Below are 20,151 nucleotides of genomic sequence, written 5' to 3' on the forward strand. Positions count from 1 at the left end.
TCACAGTGTCCTCTGCAGCCTACTTGCAACTTTGCAATGTAGATTAGGTCAAAATCTTCGGAATAATTAGGGGCAACAATTCAATGACAGACAGTTTGTACTGCTTAGGACAGGGGTCCCCAAACTTTTTACATAGGGGGCCGTTCACGGTCCCTCTCAGACTGTTGGAGGGCCGGACTAAAGTTTAAAGGAAACCTACCACTTAGTATGGCAGGGGTAAGGTGTAAGTACCGAGCACCAGCTCAGGGTGAGCTGGTGCCGGTACTTACTTTCGTTAGTGTTAAAACCGCGGTATTGCGGTTTTAACACTTTTTAAACTTTAGGGCAGAAGACACTTCGGCGCTGCGTGCGCACGATCGTGCGCGCGCCTCCATAGGAAATAGCGGAGATGTTGCGCGCGCACGGTCGCGCGCAGCGCCGAAGCCCCTTCTGCCCTAAAGTTTAAAAAGTGTTAAAACCGCGATACCGCGGTTTTAACACTAACGAAAGTAAGTACCGGCACCAGCTCACCCTGAGCTGGTGCTCCGTACTTACAGCTTACCCCTGCCATACTAAGTGGTAGGTTTCCTTTAAAACTAAATAGCGGTACATGTGACCACATTCGTAATACACTGGGACCCCCCTCAATTAATATACTGCACCCCCTTGTGAACTATTTTATATATTGGCGCAATGAATTAATTAATTGGGTCAATTAATTCTTAAATATACGGGGACCCCTCTCCATGAATTATTTTCTATGCTGCTCCCCCCATTAATTATTTCCTTTGCTGCTACCCTCGTTAATTATTTTCTATGCTGCCCCCCACCATTAATTATTTCCCATACTGCCCCTCCATCATTAATTATTTCCTATGCTGCCCCTCCACCATTAATTATTTCCCATACTGCCCCCCCACCATTAATTATTTCCCATACTGCCCCCCCCACCATTAATTATTTCCCATACTGCCCCCCCCCACCAGTAATTATTTCCTATGCTGTACCTCCATCATTAATTTTTTTCCCATACTGCCCCTCCATCATTAATTATTGTCCATACGCCCCTCCATCATTAATTATTGTCCATACGCCCCTCCATCATTAATTATTGTCCATACTGCCCCTCCACCATTTATTGTCCATACTGCCCCTCCACCATTTATTGTCCATACTGCCCCTCCACCATTTATTGTCCATACTGCCCCTCCATCATTTATTGTCCATACTGCCCCTCCACCATTAATTATTGTCCATACTGCCCCTCCACCATTTATTGTCCATACTGCCCCTCCATCATTTATTGTCCATACTGCCCCTCCACCATTTATTGTCCATACTGCCCCTCCATCATTTATTGTCCATACTGCCCCTCCACCATTTATTGTCCATACTGCCCCTCCACCATTTATTGTCCATACTGCCCCTCCATCATTTATTGTCCATACTGCCCCTCCACCATTAATTATTGTCCATACTGCCCCTCCATCATTTATTGTCCATACTGCCCCTCCATCATTTATTGTCCATACTGCCCCTCCATCATTTATTGTCCATACTGCCCCTCCATCATTAATCATTTTATATAGTACCCTGCTGCTGGTTAAAAAAATTAAAACCATACTCACCTCTGGCAGCGGCTCCCGCGTCTTCTTTCTTCGGGCTGCTGTCGGTCAGGAAGGGGTGCGCGGCCGCGTGATGACGTCATCACGCGGCCGCGCAGCCAGGTACAAGGAGCGATGTGCGCCGGGGTTGTCTTCCGGCCACATCGCTCCACCTGTAATAATAGTGCTCGAGCGGACACATCGGCCGCATCGAGCACTATTAAGGGACGGGCAGGAGCTTCCTGTCCGGACGGAGGCTCCTGCCCGACTGCCGCGACCTGCACTCCGCAGCGGGAGCTGCTGGCGCTCCAAGCGGCAGGGGCCGGATGAAAATGGTCCGCGGGCCGCATGTGGCCCGCGGGCCGTAGTTTGGGGACCACTGGCTTAGGATGAGGACGGGACATTTAATTTGGAGGTTATGCTAGTCTCTCATACTATTTATTTTTTTAATATTTATCTCCCTTTTATTGCAGTCTCTATAAAGATTGTAACCTGCTGCAAAGCTAAAATATAAAGTAATGGCTACAAGGGGGAGATATACTATGCAAAATATGTTATTCTATTATTATTTGTGCTCAAAAACTGTGATAAAAATATAATTTGTGCCACATTTATATTACTTCTGTGGTTTTGGGAAAAGTAGGTGTAGGTCTGTAGGAAAAGTAGGTTCAAGTTCAATGATAAATAGGTTGTAAAAGTAACCAAATTAACCCTTTCCCTCTCCCCTTAGAATGAATTGTTTGAAAAAGCCAAAAATGAAATCCTTGATGAAGTAATAAGCCTTACCCAAGTTACTCCAAAACACTGGTATGGATTTAACATGGTTTGTAACTTTATTTAGATGCATGGATCATCTTAAAGGGGTTGTCCGAGTTTAAAAAAAATATATGTGGCCGGGAGCGGTCTGACTAAAATAATAAAGCTGTACTTACCTCCCGGTGCCCTCCCGTATCCAGTGCTGCTGTCGCTCCGGTCCGGGCGCCATGGAAACAAACATGGCCGTCGGAGCAGCGCTGCATTCAGCTTCCGGCCGGCCGTGGCCGGGTACGCCTATCCGTCCCTATACACAGCATTGTGTATGGGGGCCGGAAGGTTGTCGTGTCCGGCCGGAAGCTGAATGCAGCGCTGCTCCGGCGGCCATGTTTGTTTACATGGCGCCCAGACCGGAGCGACAGCAGCGCTGGATACGGGAGGGCACCGGGAGGTAAGTACAGCTTTGTTATTTTAGTCAGCCCGCTCCCGGCCACATATATTTTTTTTATCAAAACTCGGACAACCCCTTTAAGTTGTGAAAGATGCATCTTGGCTCACACTTTTATGTAATGCGCTATATAATATGTATATGATGATTGCTAGTGCACCACTGAAGGTGGTGGGGCAGTATACTTTCTCAGCTTGTGGCCATAATGGAGTTTCCATATTAATATTTTGTTTTCAACAGGGAAGAGATTCTGCAGAAGACTCTATGGGAAAGAGTGTCCACACATGTCATTGAGAACATCTATCTTCCAGCAGCCCAGACCATGAACTCAGGAACTTTTAATACCACCGTAGACATCAAGCTGAAGCAGTGGACGGACAAGCAGCTGCCTAATAAAGCAGTGGAGGTTAATATATATTGTTTTACCATCTTGCTATTGTTCATGTTTTTAATAGATTGAATGCACTGAAACAGAAAAATTCGAGCATGTTCCTCCTTCGTTAGTGTTATCTCTCCGTTTTTAGGTGGCCTGGGAAACCCTTCAGCAGGAATTCTCCCGCTTTATGACTGAACAGAAAGGCAAAGAACATGATGACATATTTGACAAGTTAAAGGAGGCAGTGAAAGAAGAAAGCATAAAGAGACATAAATGGAATGAGCAGGCGGAGGATAGTTTGGTATTTTATTTTTCCATTTCTTTACATTAAAAGCTTTATACTTAAATAACTGGAGTAGTGTGTCTGATATGGGTGCAATTCTTTCTCTGAATTCAATCAAGTTATAATTTGCCTCTTAGGGTGGGTTCACACCGCGTTTTTTGTATCGCTAAGCGTATTCGTCGGGAAAGCACCCGACGTATATACGCCTAGGGTATACATTGACAAATAGTAGCAGACGGAGGTTTACCCCCTATCCATCAAAAAATGCAAGGTGGAAAGACGTAGCAAGCTACGTGTTTTCATCCTGCGCTTAGCAGAGGCAATGGATGGCATCCCCCTAAGCCTCGTGGAGCAAATATGTCGCTCGGTAGGAGGGAGGACCCGGTGCCTGAAACTAAGTTTTGCAGGTATGCATCTGTGGTTGCGATGGCACTGCTGGCCTCTGTAAATGAGAATGAAATTCTGACCCTTCTCTTACATTTTTAAAATCTGCTGTCATTAAATGGTATGTGTTAACTAATGTGACAACTTTATTTTCATTGTCCGCATAATTCTGGAGGCACCTAATTTATATACTTGGTAGTTGAGTGGTTGTTTTACAAAATTTTTGCATTTGGAAAGTGTGTTCAGAAATCATGCTATGTTCATATACATTATCCTTGTATTTTAATACATTGATGGTATTGTTTTATTCTAGAGGGTTATCCAGCACAATGCTTTAGAAGACCGTTCAATCTCGGATAAGCAGCAGTGGGATGCAGCAATCCATTTTATGGAGGATACCTTGAAAAGTCGATTAAAAGACAGTAAGCTTTTTAAGTCTGTTGGACCCAGTTTACATCACTTTGTTGCATCGGTTATTCAGAGCAAAAACCAGGCCAAGAACATAGATTAAACTCTTTCAAATATAACTTCCCTATTTGCTGTGTCCTTCCCTGGTTTTGGTTCGGGGATGGAATGTCGATATTGGGCACCCAGCATATGAACCTGCTCAGTCCTTAGTAATGGACATATGTGCTAGTACAGTGGAAGGGATATCTTTTTTCACAATAATCCAAGGACTCCCATTCACTGCACTGTGCTTTGTCCGTTGGATCTGACCAGCACACGGGTCAGGTTCCTCTGACTGGGGACGTTTATGCACGGGGCCTTACTGTCATGTTGGAGTTAGACCTGTTTGATCTTTTATCTATTAACCACATAATTACGCATGTATTATTGGCTGACATTTACTGGGGCATGAGAATCAGGAGGGGTATAGGACTATTAAATAATTTGGTCTTCCTTTACAGCTGAATCTGTCATCCATGATATGGTGGGTCCAGATTGGAAAGAGAGATGGTTTTCTTGGATTTCTCGTACTCCAGAACAGGTAACAATATAGAAACTTTTAAATTAGCCACTAACTTATTAGGAATTTAATTCCTATTTCTGGTTATATTCGTAGTATATGTAATATACAACTAATACATTCAGGTCATTAATATCCTAAAGATGGGAAAACCCTTTGACTTGATCTGTAATATTAATTTTTCTATTATAGCATACACGAAATGAAACAAAAAATGAACTTGAAAAGATGCTGAGAGTAAATGAAGACCATCCTGCATACCTTGCCAGTGATGAAGTCACTACTGTAAGAAAGAATCTAGAAGCCCGTGCAGTAGAAGTGGATCCAGTTTTGGTGAGCACCAAAATAAAGCAGTAAACAATACTGGTTTTCTTCATATTGTAATGTTGCTAAAACATAGCTGCCAGATGTTATGTAGTCACCCAACTGTTCAGGATTAAATTGCTCAGTGTGAATAAAAAGGCCTTAAATTCTATTCACTCCAAATGTTTCACAAATAAAGTTTAAAAAAATGTGGTAACATTGAAAAATCTGAGTTAAATAGAGAACAGTTGCAGTTATTTGTAAGGCATCTATCACCTAACTTTAACTATGGCACCCTTGGGCTTACTCGGCCCATAATATTGTTAACAAACTTACCTGTTATTTATAAGTGCTCATAAAGAATAAAGTTGGTTTTTGCAATGTATGTAAGTCTGTATCTTAGTGCACCCGCAATGTGCATTTGTTGCTACCCAGATTGTTGCCATCAGTCTCCACTACCCCATTCCCCCTTTATTCTTAGAGCAGTTTTGTTTTCTGCACTTCTTCATGAGTATCACTTTTATAGGCTAAGTAACACTATAGGTGACCCAAAATAAGCTTAAAGGGAACCTGCCACCAGATTTTACACTATTAAACCACTAGCACCCTCAGGTACGATATGGAATCTCCTTTCTAAAGCTGGCGATTTAACACTGCTATACCTTGGGTAGGATTAGGGAGCTGCTTACTTTAGTAAGTGATCCTAGAGGGTTTATTAGTCTCTATCAGCATATGATAATACAACGAGTGATGGTGATTATTGAATGTTGCTGTCCAGTTTATTCCTTAGCACAGAACAGGCTGGCAATTTAATCAATAGGTGATACTGAATCTTTTCACGCTCGGGCCATGTTCACATCTCCGTTAGGTCTTCAGTTACTTCTTTGAGTTCTTTTAAGACAAATCCACAGAACAAGGTTCAAGTGTTTCCATTATATCTTCTGTATAGTCGCTGGAAATGCTTCTGCTCCTGGTTTTGGCTCACTTTAACTCATGCAAATAACTGAAGACCTAACAGAGATGTGAATGGGGACTCAATCTGCTCAATTCTGCTTTATTGTATAATAGGAGATTTGGTCTGAATTTTCATGGTGACGGCTTCCATGGGTGAAAATTTATTACTGATAAATGTGCTTCACAATCCTTTTCTGATCATGTGTATGTTGTATTTTTCAGATTAAAGACACATGGCACCAGGTGTACAGAAGGCATTTCTTAAAAACCGCTCTTGGTCACTGTAATCTGTGTAGAAGAGGTTTCTATTACTATCAGAGGCACTTTGTAGATTCAGAGGTAAGAGCTTGTGCTTTTAATCCCATGTATTACTGTACTATGAAATGTAAAGGACATCTACCACCAGATGACTGACGGCAGAGCCAGGAGGCGCTCTGTTGGTGTAAGCCTGAGCGCCTTAGGCTAATTTACAAATTTTTCACATAGTGTTTTTTTCTACTTATTCCGGAGCCAAGGAAAAATGGAAAAAGAGTGCTGGCAATATGACTAAGCCACGGCCTATAAGGTAACAAGCATGATTATATGAAAAGTCTACCACCCGGAATCTGCTGGTAGATGTCCTTTGAAGCCTGATAAGTGTTTGATTATTAACCCCTTGCTGACACGTGACGTACTAGTACGTCAGGGGTCGGCTGCGGGTGAATTGAAAGGGCTCATGGGAAGCAAACACTTACCGATCACGGGTGTTAACCCGTCCAGCTTTGGGTGCGCATGGGCCCATTGTAATGAATGAGAAGAAAAGTCCCCATAAACTGCCATACTGTAGTATGGCAGTATATGGTAGGATCAATCAGACAACCTAGGGTTAAAGTACCCTAGGGGTTCTGAAAAATAGTAAAAACAAAAAAATATTTATATTTTTTTTAATATTTTTTTATTTAAAATAATTCAAATCACCCCCCTTTCCCTAGAAGTCATATAAATAAACTGTAAAAATCATAAATATATAAGGTATTGCCATGTCCGAAAATGCCGATCTATCAAAATATAATAAAGGTTTTCACTACATTTAACCCAAATTTTTTGCCATTTTGAAAAATATAAAAAATTCAATAAAAAGTGATCAAAAGGTGGTACAGTTGCTAAAAATGACACCACCCACAGCTCCGTACTCCGAAGTATGAAAAAGCTATTAGCAGCAGAAGATGGCAAAATTAATTTTTTTTTTTTTTTTTACAGGAAATTTTCATTTTTGCAAATGTATAAAAACAGTATAAAACCTATACAAATTTGGTATCCCCGTAATCGGACCGACCCAAAGAATAAAGTAGACATGTCATTTGGGGCGCACAGTGAAAGCCGTGAAATCCAAGCCCACAAGACTGTTTTTCACCATTTCCACTTCATCTGGAATTTTTTTCCCGCTTCCCAGTACACAGCATGGAATATTAAATACCATCACTATGAGTGCAATTTCTTACGCAGAAAATAAGCCTTCACACAGCTCCTTACATGAAAAAATAAAAAGTTATAGAGTTTTGAAGTTGGAGACGGAAATATCAAAACGCAAAAATGAAAAAGGGCCTAGATAAAGGGACTAACTAAAAGAGCAAAACAGATCTCTGGGAAAATCAAGCAATGTGCAGAACATCACCTTCACAGCACATTGCCTGGTAACATCCTCGCTCGGTGCTGGTGTTAAAGAGTAACTGTAAAGTGTTTTTTTTTTTTCCCCCACAAATCAATAGCTCTTGGCATGTAAAACAACTTTGTCTATTATCTTTGTTACCTACACACAGCAGTTTCCTTGCTAGAACTCTCAGATTATCTCAGTGCTACAGGAGCTGCTTCCTCTCCATGTGCTGATAAGCCCTGTGAGTCCGTAGTTCAGAGTTTAGTGATGTGTTGTTGGACGTCGGGAGCCGGCTCCCACCAGTAAGCCGATGGCTCACTTAACCCGCCCCTAACTGGCTCTTCACGTCCCCTTTAACTGATACCATTGGGTTAAAGTGGAGGGGTGTGGGTTGATTGATTGACTAGCCTACGGCTCCCTATTATATATTTAATAGGAAGCCTTCCAGGGACCAGATAGGGAACCCTGTTCCCTATCAGCCCCACCATCCCAGCCTGTGTTACTACAGAACTCTCTCGGTCTGTCTCTGCACCTCATGCTGCAGCCCTTCTCCCACCTTGTCAATGACACTTTGTGCACTGTGCAGATACGCTATTAACCTTTAGTGCTCATACAGCACAGGCTATATACTGCATGTAACTGGTTTATTTATGCCATTTATTTCTACCACTTATTACATGTTCCCTGCTCCTCTATGTGATGGAAGCTGCCAGGCTGTCTCCATATACATCCTGTATGTACTGTACATGTTCCCTGCTCCTGCATGTCCTGTATGTACTGTACATGTTCCCTGCTCCTGCATGTGATGGAAGCTGCCAGGCTGTCACCATATACATCCTGTATGTACTGTACATGTTCCCTGCTCCTGCTTGTGATGGAAGCTGCCAGGCTGTCACCATATACATCCTGTATGTACTGTACATGTTCCCTGCTCCTGCATGTGATGGAAGCTGCCAGGCTGTCACCATATACATCCTGTATGTACTGTACATGTTCCCTGCTCCTGCATGTGATAGAAGCTGCCAGGCTGTCACCATATACATCCTGTATGTACTGTACATGTTCCCTGCTACTGCATGTGATAGTAGCTGCCAGGCTGTCACCACATACATCCTGTATGTACTGTACATGTTCCCTGCTCCTGCATGTGATGGAAGCTGCCAGGCTGTCACCATATACATTCTGTATGTACTGTACATGTTCCCTGCTCCTGCATGTCCTGTATGTACTGTACATGTTCCCTGCTCCTGCATGTGATGGAAGCTGCCAGGCTGTCACCATATACATCCTGTATGTACTGTACATGTTCCCTGCTCCTGCATGTGATAGAAGCTGCCAGGCTGTCACCATATACATCCTGTATGTACTGTACATGTTCCCTGCTCCTGCATGTGATGGAAGCTGCCAGGCTGTCACCATATACATTCTGTATGTACTGTACATGTTCCCTGCTCCTGCATGTCCTGTATGTACTGTACATGTTCCCTGCTCCTGCATGTGATGGAAGCTGCCAGGCTGTCACCATATACATCCTGTATGTACTGTACATGTTCCCTGCTCCTGCATGTGATAGAAGCTGCCAGGCTGTCACCATATACATCCTGTATGTACTGTACATGTTCCCTGCTCCTGCATGTGATAGAAGCTGCCAGGCTGTCACCATATACATCCTGTATGTACTGTACATGTTCCCTGCTCCTGCATGTGATAGAAGCTGCCAGGCTGTCACCACATACATCCTGTATGTACTGTACATGTTCCCTGCTCCTGCATGTGATGGAAGCTGCCAGGCTGTCACCATATACATCCTGTATGTACTGTACATGTTCCCTGCTCCTGCATGTGATAGAAGCTGCCAGGCTGTCACCATATACATCCTGTATGTACTGTACATGTTCCCTGCTCCTGCATGTGATAGAAGCTGCCAGGCTGTCACCATATACATCCTGTATGTACTGTACATGTTCCCTGCTCCTGCATGTGATAGAAGCTGCCAGGCTGTCACCACATACATCCTGTATGTACTGTACATGTTCCCTGCTCCTGCATGTGATGGAAGCTGCCAGGCTGTCACCATATACATCCTGAATATGCACTGTACATGTTCCCTGCTCCTGCATGTGATGGAAGCTGCCAGGCTGTCACCATATACATCCTGTATGTACTGTACATGTTCCCTGCTCCTGCATGTGATGGAAGCTGCCAGGCTGTCACCATATACATTCTGTATGTACTGTACATGTTCCCTGCTCCTGCATGTCCTGTATGTACTGTACATGTTCCCTGCTCCTGCATGTGATGGAAGCTGCCAGGCTGTCACCATATACATCCTGTATGTACTGTACATGTTCCCTGCTCCTGCATGTGATAGAAGCTGCCAGGCTGTCACCATATACATCCTGTATGTACTGTACATGTTCCCTGCTCCTGCATGTGATAGAAGCTGCCAGGCTGTCACCATATACATCCTGTATGTACTGTACATGTTCCCTGCTCCTGCATGTGATAGAAGCTGCCAGGCTGTCACCACATACATCCTGTATGTACTGTACATGTTCCCTGCTTCTGCATGTGATGGAAGCTGCCAGGCTGTCACCATATACATCCTGTATGTACTGTACATGTTCCCTGCTCCTGCATGTGATAGAAGCTGCCAGGCTGTCACCATATACATCCTGTATGTACTGTACATGTTCCCTGCTCCTGCATGTGATAGAAGCTGCCAGGCTGTCACCATATACATCCTGTATGTACTGTACATGTTCCCTGCTCCTGCATGTGATAGAAGCTGCCAGGCTGTCACCACATACATCCTGTATGTACTGTACATGTTCCCTGCTCCTGCATGTGATGGAAGCTGCCAGGCTGTCACCATATACATCCTGAATATGCACTGTACATGTTCCCTGCTCCTGCATGTGATGGAAGCTGCCAGGCTGTCACCATATACATCCTGTATGTACTGTACATGTTCCCTGCTCCTGCATGTGATGGAAGCTGCCAGGCTGTCACCATATACATCCTGTATGTACTGTACATGTTCCCTGCTCCTGCATGTGATAGAAGCTGCCAGGCTGTCACCACATACATCCTGTATGTACTGTACATGTTCCCTGCTCCTGCATGTGATGGAAGCTGCCAGGCTGTCACCATATACATCATGTATGTACTGTACATGTTCCCTGCTCCTGCATGTGATAGAAGCTGCCAGGCTGTCACCATATACATCCTGAATATGCACTGTGCAGTGTTCAGTGGATTTACTTGTTGGAAGCTAAATGTATTTAATGCTAAATTACTTTGAGAGAGAACACAAGGTATCATGGGATGTGTTGGCAAGCTAGCTGGCCTCAGCCTGATGGCATAGACTGACAGATATTAGTCTCCGCCCACTTCTCCTCTAGAGAGAAAGATTTTTGCCAAACACTTTCAGAACAGGAAATGCCAGAACTTTGGAAAGAAAAGGACGAGCAGCACAAAGTAGGCATCGTTCTGCTTGTTTTCAAAGGGGGAATCACTATGGTAAAATCATTACAGCTTTACAGTTACGCTTTAACTGTTTAGATCCCACTCCCAATGACATCACCAGCAGCGGCGATCCACAGGAAAATGCTGTCAGGTGTTACCAGTAGGGAATAATGATTCAGATTTTATGTAAATAAAATACATCATATACCAATGTGACTATATGTTACAAATGACAATATAGTTGGCAAAGAAAATATAACATAATTCCATATGAATAAAAAAAGTTGGGGAAAAAAATATATAATTTATTTACAGAACAGAAAGAGGGAATTGTAATATAAATATTAGGAAATTGTCTTTGTTGTCCATTACTTATAATCACATCAGAGATTTTCATCTATAAAAAAAAACTCTTAAAGAAAATCTCTACATTTTTTTAATTCAGTAAATCAATAAACATTTTAAAACAACAACTGTCAATACTTAGTATGATCTGCACAAAAACACATTGCATTTTCCTATGTAAAATATACCATAATTGCTACTATTTGTGTACTAAACCAAGTATTCAGCCTTAACCCCTTCCTGTCATCTAACTTGGGGTCCATTCACACTGCCGTCTGTGGGGACGTACATGCGGCCGCATATACATCCCCATATAAGTCCGCATAGACGGCAATGGTGGCATGGCAGTGGTACGGTGCCTCACGTGTGGCACCGTTCCGCACCGCACACCAGGAAAAGATAGAGCATGTTCTATCTTTTCCCTGGTGTGTGGCCGTGCGCCGCTGTTTCTTATGGAGGAACGAGGGACCACCTCCTCCTCCCCAGCACACGGCGGGCATACCGCGTGTGAATGCAGCAATAGAGATAGAAATGATAGTAAAGTACTGGCACAGGAACTGAACCGATCTTGTGCCATACAGAGCAGATGCCACTGACACAGATGACACAGAGAGAGAACACTAATCTGGAAAGTTTAACCCCTCAGGTGCTGCAGCTCTTAGTATTCAAGCTTAGTCGAAAGGTGGCCTTCCCTCTGACCACCCCTCACCAAAAATATTGTAGAGTACTGTTATCAGGTCATTTCATAATGCTAGACCTACCAAGTATTCAAAAATCAGAAAATGTTAAGAATGAAAGTATCCCTAAAACACACATACAAAAATAAACATAATTGGTAATGTCACAGCCCAAAATGTTCTCCCTATTAAAATATAGTGTGTATCTTTTATGTGCTAATAATAATAATAAAAGAATCACAACACCCTAACAGCCTACATTATATAAATGAATTAATGGGTATCAAAAATAAAATAATATTGATAATTCTACAGTGCACTTTCCTTTAACAAGGCTGTGGGATATTAATAGGCCAAGCATGTTTTAAAGAGGACCTGTCACCCAGAAATTCGGCACTAGGAGCTGTTTGCTAAAACAAACGCAGCAGTGTTAACGCTATCCAACACCGGTGTGGTCCGGCGTATTCATGAGGGGGGGATTGTAGGCGATGACTGCCGAGCTATGGAGCAAGCGGGGTGGTCCGGGGAAGAAGCAGCGCCTCGGACAGCCCCCTCATGAATACGCCAAACCGCGTTGAGAGTGGTTCGGCATTTGTAATCTACTCTGCAGTGGTGTTAGCGTTATTGTAATTGTAACAATGCTGCATTTGTTTTCGCACTAGGCGCTGCTTACTTTAGTAGTAGTACTTCTTTTACTAGTAGGTCCTCTTTTACTAGTGTAAAACTTGCTTGAAGGTCTTGTCCACTTTAAGCAAATTCCAGGAAATAATTGAAATTGTTTGTGTAATGAAAAGGTTCACAATTTTCCGATATACTTGGCAATTCATGTGTGACATCACATGATCATGCACAGATTTCTGTCCCCTGGAAGTAAACAATGAAGCTTCCCATAGAATGATAGCAAGCAGAGATTTGCAAAACCATGGAAAATTGATACACTAAAGTTATATAACTTTTCATTGCACAAACAATATAAGTTATTTGCTTATAGTAGACAACCTCTTAAATTAATAGAAATACTGAAGCAAATACTTTGGCCAAAGTCCTTTCCACAGGTGGCGCTGTTGTTCCATTACCTCTCTACACTGCAACATGACACAGAATACATGTCATGGCTGTCATCTGAAAATATGAGTTATCAGGTTTGTGGTAGAAGCCTCTTACCATTTTTTCATATTTGTGTCTGTCCATGGTTTAGTTGGAGTGCAATGACGTTGTCCTTTTCTGGAGAATACAGCGGATGTTGGGAATTACTGCAAACACTCTGAGGCAACAGCTAACAAATTCAGAAGGTATGACTTATCCCAAGTTTTATTGTGATCTCATATCCTCTGAGTAGGCGATTACAATCTGACAGGTGATCATAAGAATGTCCTGCTGCTTGGTGAGAATAGCGCTGTGCTTTGCAATTTTCCCCGCTCTTATAATAAATTATAAAGGTTTATTTACATAGCACCATCATTTTCTGCAGCGCTGTACAGATCATATTGTGCATATACAAATAAGACATTACAGAGTAATAACAATAATAAGGGGCCCTGCTACCAAGAGCAAACATTCTCAAAGATATGGAATTAAAGTTCCGGCCAATCTTATCAGTGCTGATCCCAATCACGGGATCCCAACCATCAACCATTACAATGAAATGTAGGAGAACACTTTAAAAAAAATCTCATTTTAGATTTTTTTTTTGGATCTGTTTTGTTACTTACTTTTCAACAAACTTTGCATATATCAGAAGAGCAAGTGACTATAAGAAACTGTGGTTTATATCACATCAGATAACCACTGGAAGGATATTAACAATGTCCTTACCCTGGGTTTGTTATAACTGACCAACTCCTTAAAGGAGACTACCCAATTATGTCAATCAGATTTCCTGTGGAAGCCATGTCAGTCCTGAGAGATATATAATATAATATTGATTTTACTTAAAGAAAGAGAAAAAAATAGTAGAGATTCAGCTCACCCTTCTGTGGTCAAAACATCAGGTGCCGGTGCACGGATATGCTGAGCCGATTCAGTGCATCTTGGACAAACAAACAATTGATCCAGCATCCAGGCTTGAAATAAGTGCTATAAAACTTCTATTTATTTCATCAAGGTATAAAAAGGTTTAAAAAAGGTACCATTATACAGACATCTGAATAACAGATTGTCCATTGATTTTACTTACTCGACTTGCAGGTGATATCCAATCATGTGGCTCAGCCACCACACAGGCCTTCTCCATCCATTTTGTATGCTTTAAAGAAAAAACAACAAAAATCTGATATTGATGATCTATCCTAAAGATAAGTCATTAATATTTTCAACTTGAAACCCCCTTTAAGAAAGACTAAAGTTCGTTCTTGCTAAAGTCATTTCTTTTACCTCCCTTTCAAACAGTCAGACGTTTGGAGAAGAACGTGAAAGAGGTTTTGGAAGATTTTGCTGAAGACAATGATAAGAAGGTGAACCTACTGACAGGAAAAAGGGTCCAACTAGCAGAAGATCTTAGTAAGTGCAATATTCTCTGTCCTTTCAGCTCTAATAATACTTTGATCATGAAGGATGACTTGACATATTTACATGTAATGTTTGAACCCATTTTATTTTGAGATCCTCCAGTATTTTCACATTTTGAAAGATTTATAAAGCTCTTGGTGGATGTTATGGCAGATGTTACACTTTACTGTAGATATATATATAATATATTGTCCTGAGCTGGTGACGTGCCTATACACCACCTTGTATACATGTAGGTTCTATAGCTGAGCTAGTGCTATTGTACATCCTATGAACACTGACCTGTACATGGAGAGCGTTAAAGGGAACCTGTCACTACAGACCCTGTTATATCTTACAGTCAATTAATAGCAAATCCCCTAAACTGTTAAAATAACAATAATTTTACTAAACAAAACAGAGTGCATACTGCAGTATTTTGTCAGTAATGGGGGTGAAGGCTGTAGTGGGTGCCCTGCTATGGATCTGACATCACTGCTGAGCCTCAGTGTACTCATGGGGTCTATACCAGACCCCATGAGAACAGTGAGTACAACTTGTTTGTTTTTTATACCACCCTCGGAGAATATTAAAAATAAAACTTGATCCCAGGCCACCTCATTAATTGTTCTAAAAGAAATCTACCATCAAAATCGAGCATTATAAACCAGGGGCACTTAAATCATAGATCCAGGCATCATGACTGTAGTAAGCGTATTACATTTGTTATCCATGACCTCCTTCCTACTAAAATCAAATTAGCCCTAATGAACTACTGGGTCATTAACAGAGCTCCTCTGTGCTTCAGCTTCGCCGGCTGTTACACTGCCTCCCCATTTTCCTTGCTCCCTCAGCACTTCCGCCCCTCCCTCTGCCTGTTGTAATCTCTCACAGCGGGAGGGGGAGGTGCCCCTGTACATTGTAACAACCTGTGAATCCTCAGCACTGCAGGGCCTCTGATAACACATGGATAACAAATGTAAGAAGATTACCATAGTCCTAGTGCTTGGATCTATGAGTCATTGCCCCTGGTTTATCATGCTTGATGTTGATGGAAGATCTCTTTAAACACTTGTAAGACAAGGGGGCAAGGCCTAGCCTAAAGGCTTGTGCTTTCTAGAGAAAGGATACAGCTTAAAGAGAACCCGTCATGTAAAATAACCCCCCTAAACTAAATCTATTTTCATAAACTGCCATAAGAGAGCATTGCCTCTATCCCTTCATTGTCCCTCTACATGCCTGTAAACCTATGCAATGAGGTCCTAAAGCTGTATGCAAATGACCTGTGAAATGTCCAATAAAGCATTAGCATATTCAAGCTGTCCACTCTATTCATGAGTGGGAGGCACAGCCACACCCCCAGTGCATGACTGACAGCCTGTATAATGATGTGAGGCTGTATAATGATGTGCTTCCTGGTGCTGGTGGCCACGCCCCCTGCAGCCTGTGTGTGTATAGGAGAGATACAGCAGCTCCAGGCTGCCATGTTACAGCAGAACATGTCAGGTACTTGTGTAGCTGATGTCTGTGTCTCTGTATATTAGGAGGATGCAGCATGTCAGCAGATACAGCACACACACTAGCCATGCTTTACTATACATTACACACAGACATGAGCAGGGGGAGGAGAGGGGAGGGGTAACAGGGGTGACATCACTGCCTCTGACCATGTGACCAGCCTCATTTACATGATAAAGAATAGATGATTTTATAATGAATAATGTATGAAATAACTAGATAAAGGCTGGGATGGGATCCTTGTGAGCTGCTCCAACAGGTAGAGGTGACAGAAATAGTGACACAGACCTGATGACAGGTGTCCTTTAATATGCAACATTGCATTTGATAAATGTTCAAAACTGTGCTATATACTATACACTGTATTTATCATCCAATGTCTGCCACTGTAACAAATCTTTAAGATTCTATAATAATCTATAGTCCACATTAACTATTAAACACATTTTAAATACGAGACAGAATTTGTAATCTTGACCTAAAATCCCAACCCTGTGTTGGCATGAATGAAGGTCACTTTACATTTACTCCATAAAAAGTTGTAGGTTCAATATATTAACAATTTTAGACCAATATAAATGTTTGACATGTGGAGCATCCATGGTGAGAAGAGAAGCAGCAGTGCAGAGTGCTAACGATGGGCTGGGGACGTCCGCACTTGCCTAGACATGTCACCCATGTATTAAACTGCCCGCTGATAGCAATTACCAGGTTGCTATGTTACATCCGGGATTCTTTTTTAGTGTTACACTGTCTTATCATGTGTCTGTTGCTAAGTGATGTTATCAGACATAGCTTTCACAATCCCCAGCATGCTTTGTAGCAGAAATGTACTCATTGTTGTTATGCACGCATTTGTGTCTGAGGTGTAGGTAATCCTATATCGTGTACTTTGTGGTACACACTTCATATTGAAGTATCCACAAGTATTCTGGTATGCAGCTTTAGGAAATATTCTAATGTGTAAAGATTAGGGGAGTTACACTAACAATTCAAGGAATTGGAGTGGACCAGTGGTTGACCCTTTGTGATCTCTTCAGTGGCAGGTGAAAACTGCTGATCTTGATAGCCCCTGTTCAGTAGGAGTCTAGAGTCAAGTCACTCCAGTAGTTGGTAAATCTGGTGGAGCCCGATGGCTCAGTCTATTTTCTTTTTCCCCCTTGCTACCCTCTTTTTGGCAAGTGGCGAAGGCAGGAGAAAGACTCCGTTTGCACAAAATGATGAATGAGGACCTTAAAGAGGACCTGTCACCCCCAAAAAATACCCCCACCAAATATGTTCCCCCTAATCCTGTCCCCAGCCCCTTTATATTTATTAAATTTTTTTATTAAATGTTTGTGTTTGCAAACTTGGTTTTAATTGATCCGACCTCTTGCCAATTAAGAGGTCGGATCGCCGTACAGGTCCTCGGGCAGTCGGCCGTATTCATCAGAGGGCCGGCTGACACACCCCCTTCACGCCCCTGTCAGTCAGGGACATGTAAGACTCGCCGGCATGTGTTGCGCAATCGCTTCCGGCTCTATGCAATGCTTTGCGCTGATGGCGGCCGCAGCGGGGCTTATTTGCAAAAATAGGTTTAACCATTGACTCGAGTATAAGCCGAGGGTGGGAAATGCATTGGTCACAGCCTCCCAGTATATAGCTCGCCAGCCCCCAGTAGTATAAAGCTAGCATAGCCCCCAGTAGTATACAGCCATCCTGCCCCCAGTAGTATACAGCTAGCTTGCCCCCCAGTAGTATACAGCCAGCCAGCTTGCCCCCCAGTAGTATACAGCCAGCCAGCTTGCCCCCCAGTAGTATACAGCCAGCCAGCTTGCCCCCCAGTAATATACAGCCAGCCAGCTTGCCCCCCAGTAATATACAGCCAGCCAGCTTGCCCCCCAGTAATATACAGCCAGCCAGCTTGCCCCCCAGTAATATACAGCCAGCCAGCTTGCCCCCCAGTAGTATACAGCCAGCCAGCTTGCCCCCCAGTAGTATACAGCCAGCCAGCTTGCCCCCCAGTAGTATACAGCCAGCCAGCTTGCCCCCCAGTAGTATACAGCCAGCCAGCTTGCCCCCCAGTAGTATACAGCTAGCCAGCTTGCCCCCAGTAGTATACAGCCAGCCAGCCTGCCCATGTAGTATACAGCCTGCTCCCCAGTAGTCTACAGCCAGCCCAGCCTGCTCCCCAGTAGTCTACAGCCAGCCCAGCCTGCCCGCCCACTGTAGTATACAGCCAGCCCAGCCTGCCCGCCCACTGTAGTATACAGCCAGCCCAGCCTGCCCGCCCACTGTAGTATACGGCCAGCCGGCCTGGCCCCCCAGTAGTATACAGCCAGCCCAGCCTGCCCCCCAGTAGTATACAGCCAGCCCAGCCTGCCCCCCAGTAGTATACAGCCAGCCGGCCTGGCCCCCGAGTAGTATACGGCCAGCCGGCCTGGCCCCCCGAGTAGTATACGGCCAGCCGGCCTGGCCCCCCGAGTAGTATACGGCCAGCCGGCCTGGCCCCCCGAGTAGTATACGGCCAGCCGGCCTGGCCCCCCGAGTAGTATACGGCCAGCCGGCCTGGCCCCCCGAGTAGTATACGGCCAGCCGGCCTGGCCCCCCGAGTAGTATACGGCCAGCCGGCCTGGCCCCCCGAGTAGTATACGGCCAGCCGGCCTGGCCCCCCGAGTAGTATACGGCCAGCCGGCCTGGCCCCCCGAGTAGTATACGGCCAGCCGGCCTGGCCCCCCGAGTAGTATACGGCCAGTATGCAAGGGTTTTTCTTTTTATAGGAAGTTGTTTAATTTTTACTACCTTTCAGTCATTTTGAAGCCTATACTGTTAGCTGCCCCCAGCTTTGTCAGGTTAGTAATTTTGTTTCGTATGCCTCGGGTGGATTGTTATACTTTTTTCTAGTTTGCTTTGTTAGCAACTAAACAATTTAGTTTTTTGCATTTGAGAGGCCACTTCAGATGAAAAGTGTAATGGTGATCCCCAGCTATTTGAGCGCTGGGAGGTAGCGTATAGATACAGATCACTCAGTGGAGGGGGCGGCTTTGAAGCTGAAGTGTGAGCTTTGTGTTAGGTGCAGACGTCGAGACCTTATCAGCTCCAGGATCTGTTTCACTGCTATATTAAGAAAGTGGCAGCACTTTCGCCAGAGGCATTCCCCGGCTTCAAGGGTTGAAACGGAGGAATGTTTGTGGTTGTTTAATATCATACAGGCAGGAAATCCATATGTCTTCTTGGCCTCCTATAGAACATACTCTTCACATTGTACAAGCTGCAGGGGAGAAATCTGAAGAATTGGTTTTTCATATGCCATGTCTTTGATTAGCCACAGACATAGTTATAGGTTAATAGTCTAAAGAGCGAGCTGTTTCATGTGGCTCTTTTATGTTTGCTACAGAAAGGTTATTAAGCCTTTCACTGGATGGGAAATACAAATGAAGAACATGAAACAACAAGGAATTACAGGGTTTCATACTTAGAACATTAGCGCCTGCCTTCTGTAGGCTGACAAACCGATATATTCATGGCCATCGGGTCATTAATATCACATTCCTGGGGCCCAAACAGTTTTCTATTGTCTTAGTTTCCTTCCAATTTTTCACTGTTAGTTGTGACTATTAACCCTTATACATACTGTAGCTACCCTTCTGTAATTTTTATTTTTGCATTCAGTAACTATACCTGCTCTTTCTGGATGTGATGCTATTGTTTAGTTCAGTGTTCCCCAATCAATAGGCCATGGTCCATTGCAGGGCTGTGGATTAGCTCGAGGTTCCTGGAAAAGGACGACACTGGAGAAGTTTCTGATTGAGGGCATTGGAGATCCCTGCACACAGAGCTTCTGCCCCTCGCGTGTTCCTCTTCCCACAGCAACAGTATAGCTGTGCTAGTCCCATAGGATGCCATACTCACACATTAGGACAATGTGATTTTCTGCCACCCTTAGGTGTACATAAGGTAAGTTTAATATAGTTTTCACCTCTTGGACACATG

At 43.5% G+C, this 20,151-nt stretch overlaps 1 protein-coding gene across 6 annotated transcripts in view; it reads left to right on the forward strand.

The window, feature by feature from the left end:
• Window positions 1-20,151, forward strand: part of OPA1 (OPA1 mitochondrial dynamin like GTPase) — a 93,082-nt gene that overhangs the window by 55,919 nt on the left and 17,012 nt on the right. For 5 of the 6 annotated variants that reach the window (XM_072142626.1, XM_072142629.1, XM_072142628.1 and 2 more), the window contains 9 exons: window positions 2,314-2,390; window positions 3,025-3,190; window positions 3,309-3,461; window positions 4,141-4,249; window positions 4,736-4,815; window positions 4,987-5,127; window positions 6,274-6,390; window positions 13,373-13,466; window positions 14,563-14,673. In XM_072142626.1, coding sequence (XP_071998727.1) covers window positions 2,314-2,390; window positions 3,025-3,190; window positions 3,309-3,461; window positions 4,141-4,249; window positions 4,736-4,815; window positions 4,987-5,127; window positions 6,274-6,390; window positions 13,373-13,466; window positions 14,563-14,673 — 1,048 coding nt within the window. Of the gene's footprint in view, window positions 1-2,313; window positions 2,391-3,024; window positions 3,191-3,308; window positions 3,462-4,140; window positions 4,250-4,735; window positions 4,816-4,986; window positions 5,128-6,273; window positions 6,391-7,290; window positions 12,426-13,372; window positions 13,467-14,562; window positions 14,674-20,151 lie in introns of those variants that run through there. The other variant, XM_072142632.1, reaches the window with a different exon arrangement.

The sequence above is a fragment of the Engystomops pustulosus genome, chromosome 3 (genome assembly GCF_040894005.1).
Source record: "Engystomops pustulosus chromosome 3, aEngPut4.maternal, whole genome shotgun sequence".
Lineage (NCBI taxonomy): Eukaryota > Metazoa > Chordata > Amphibia > Anura > Leptodactylidae > Engystomops > Engystomops pustulosus.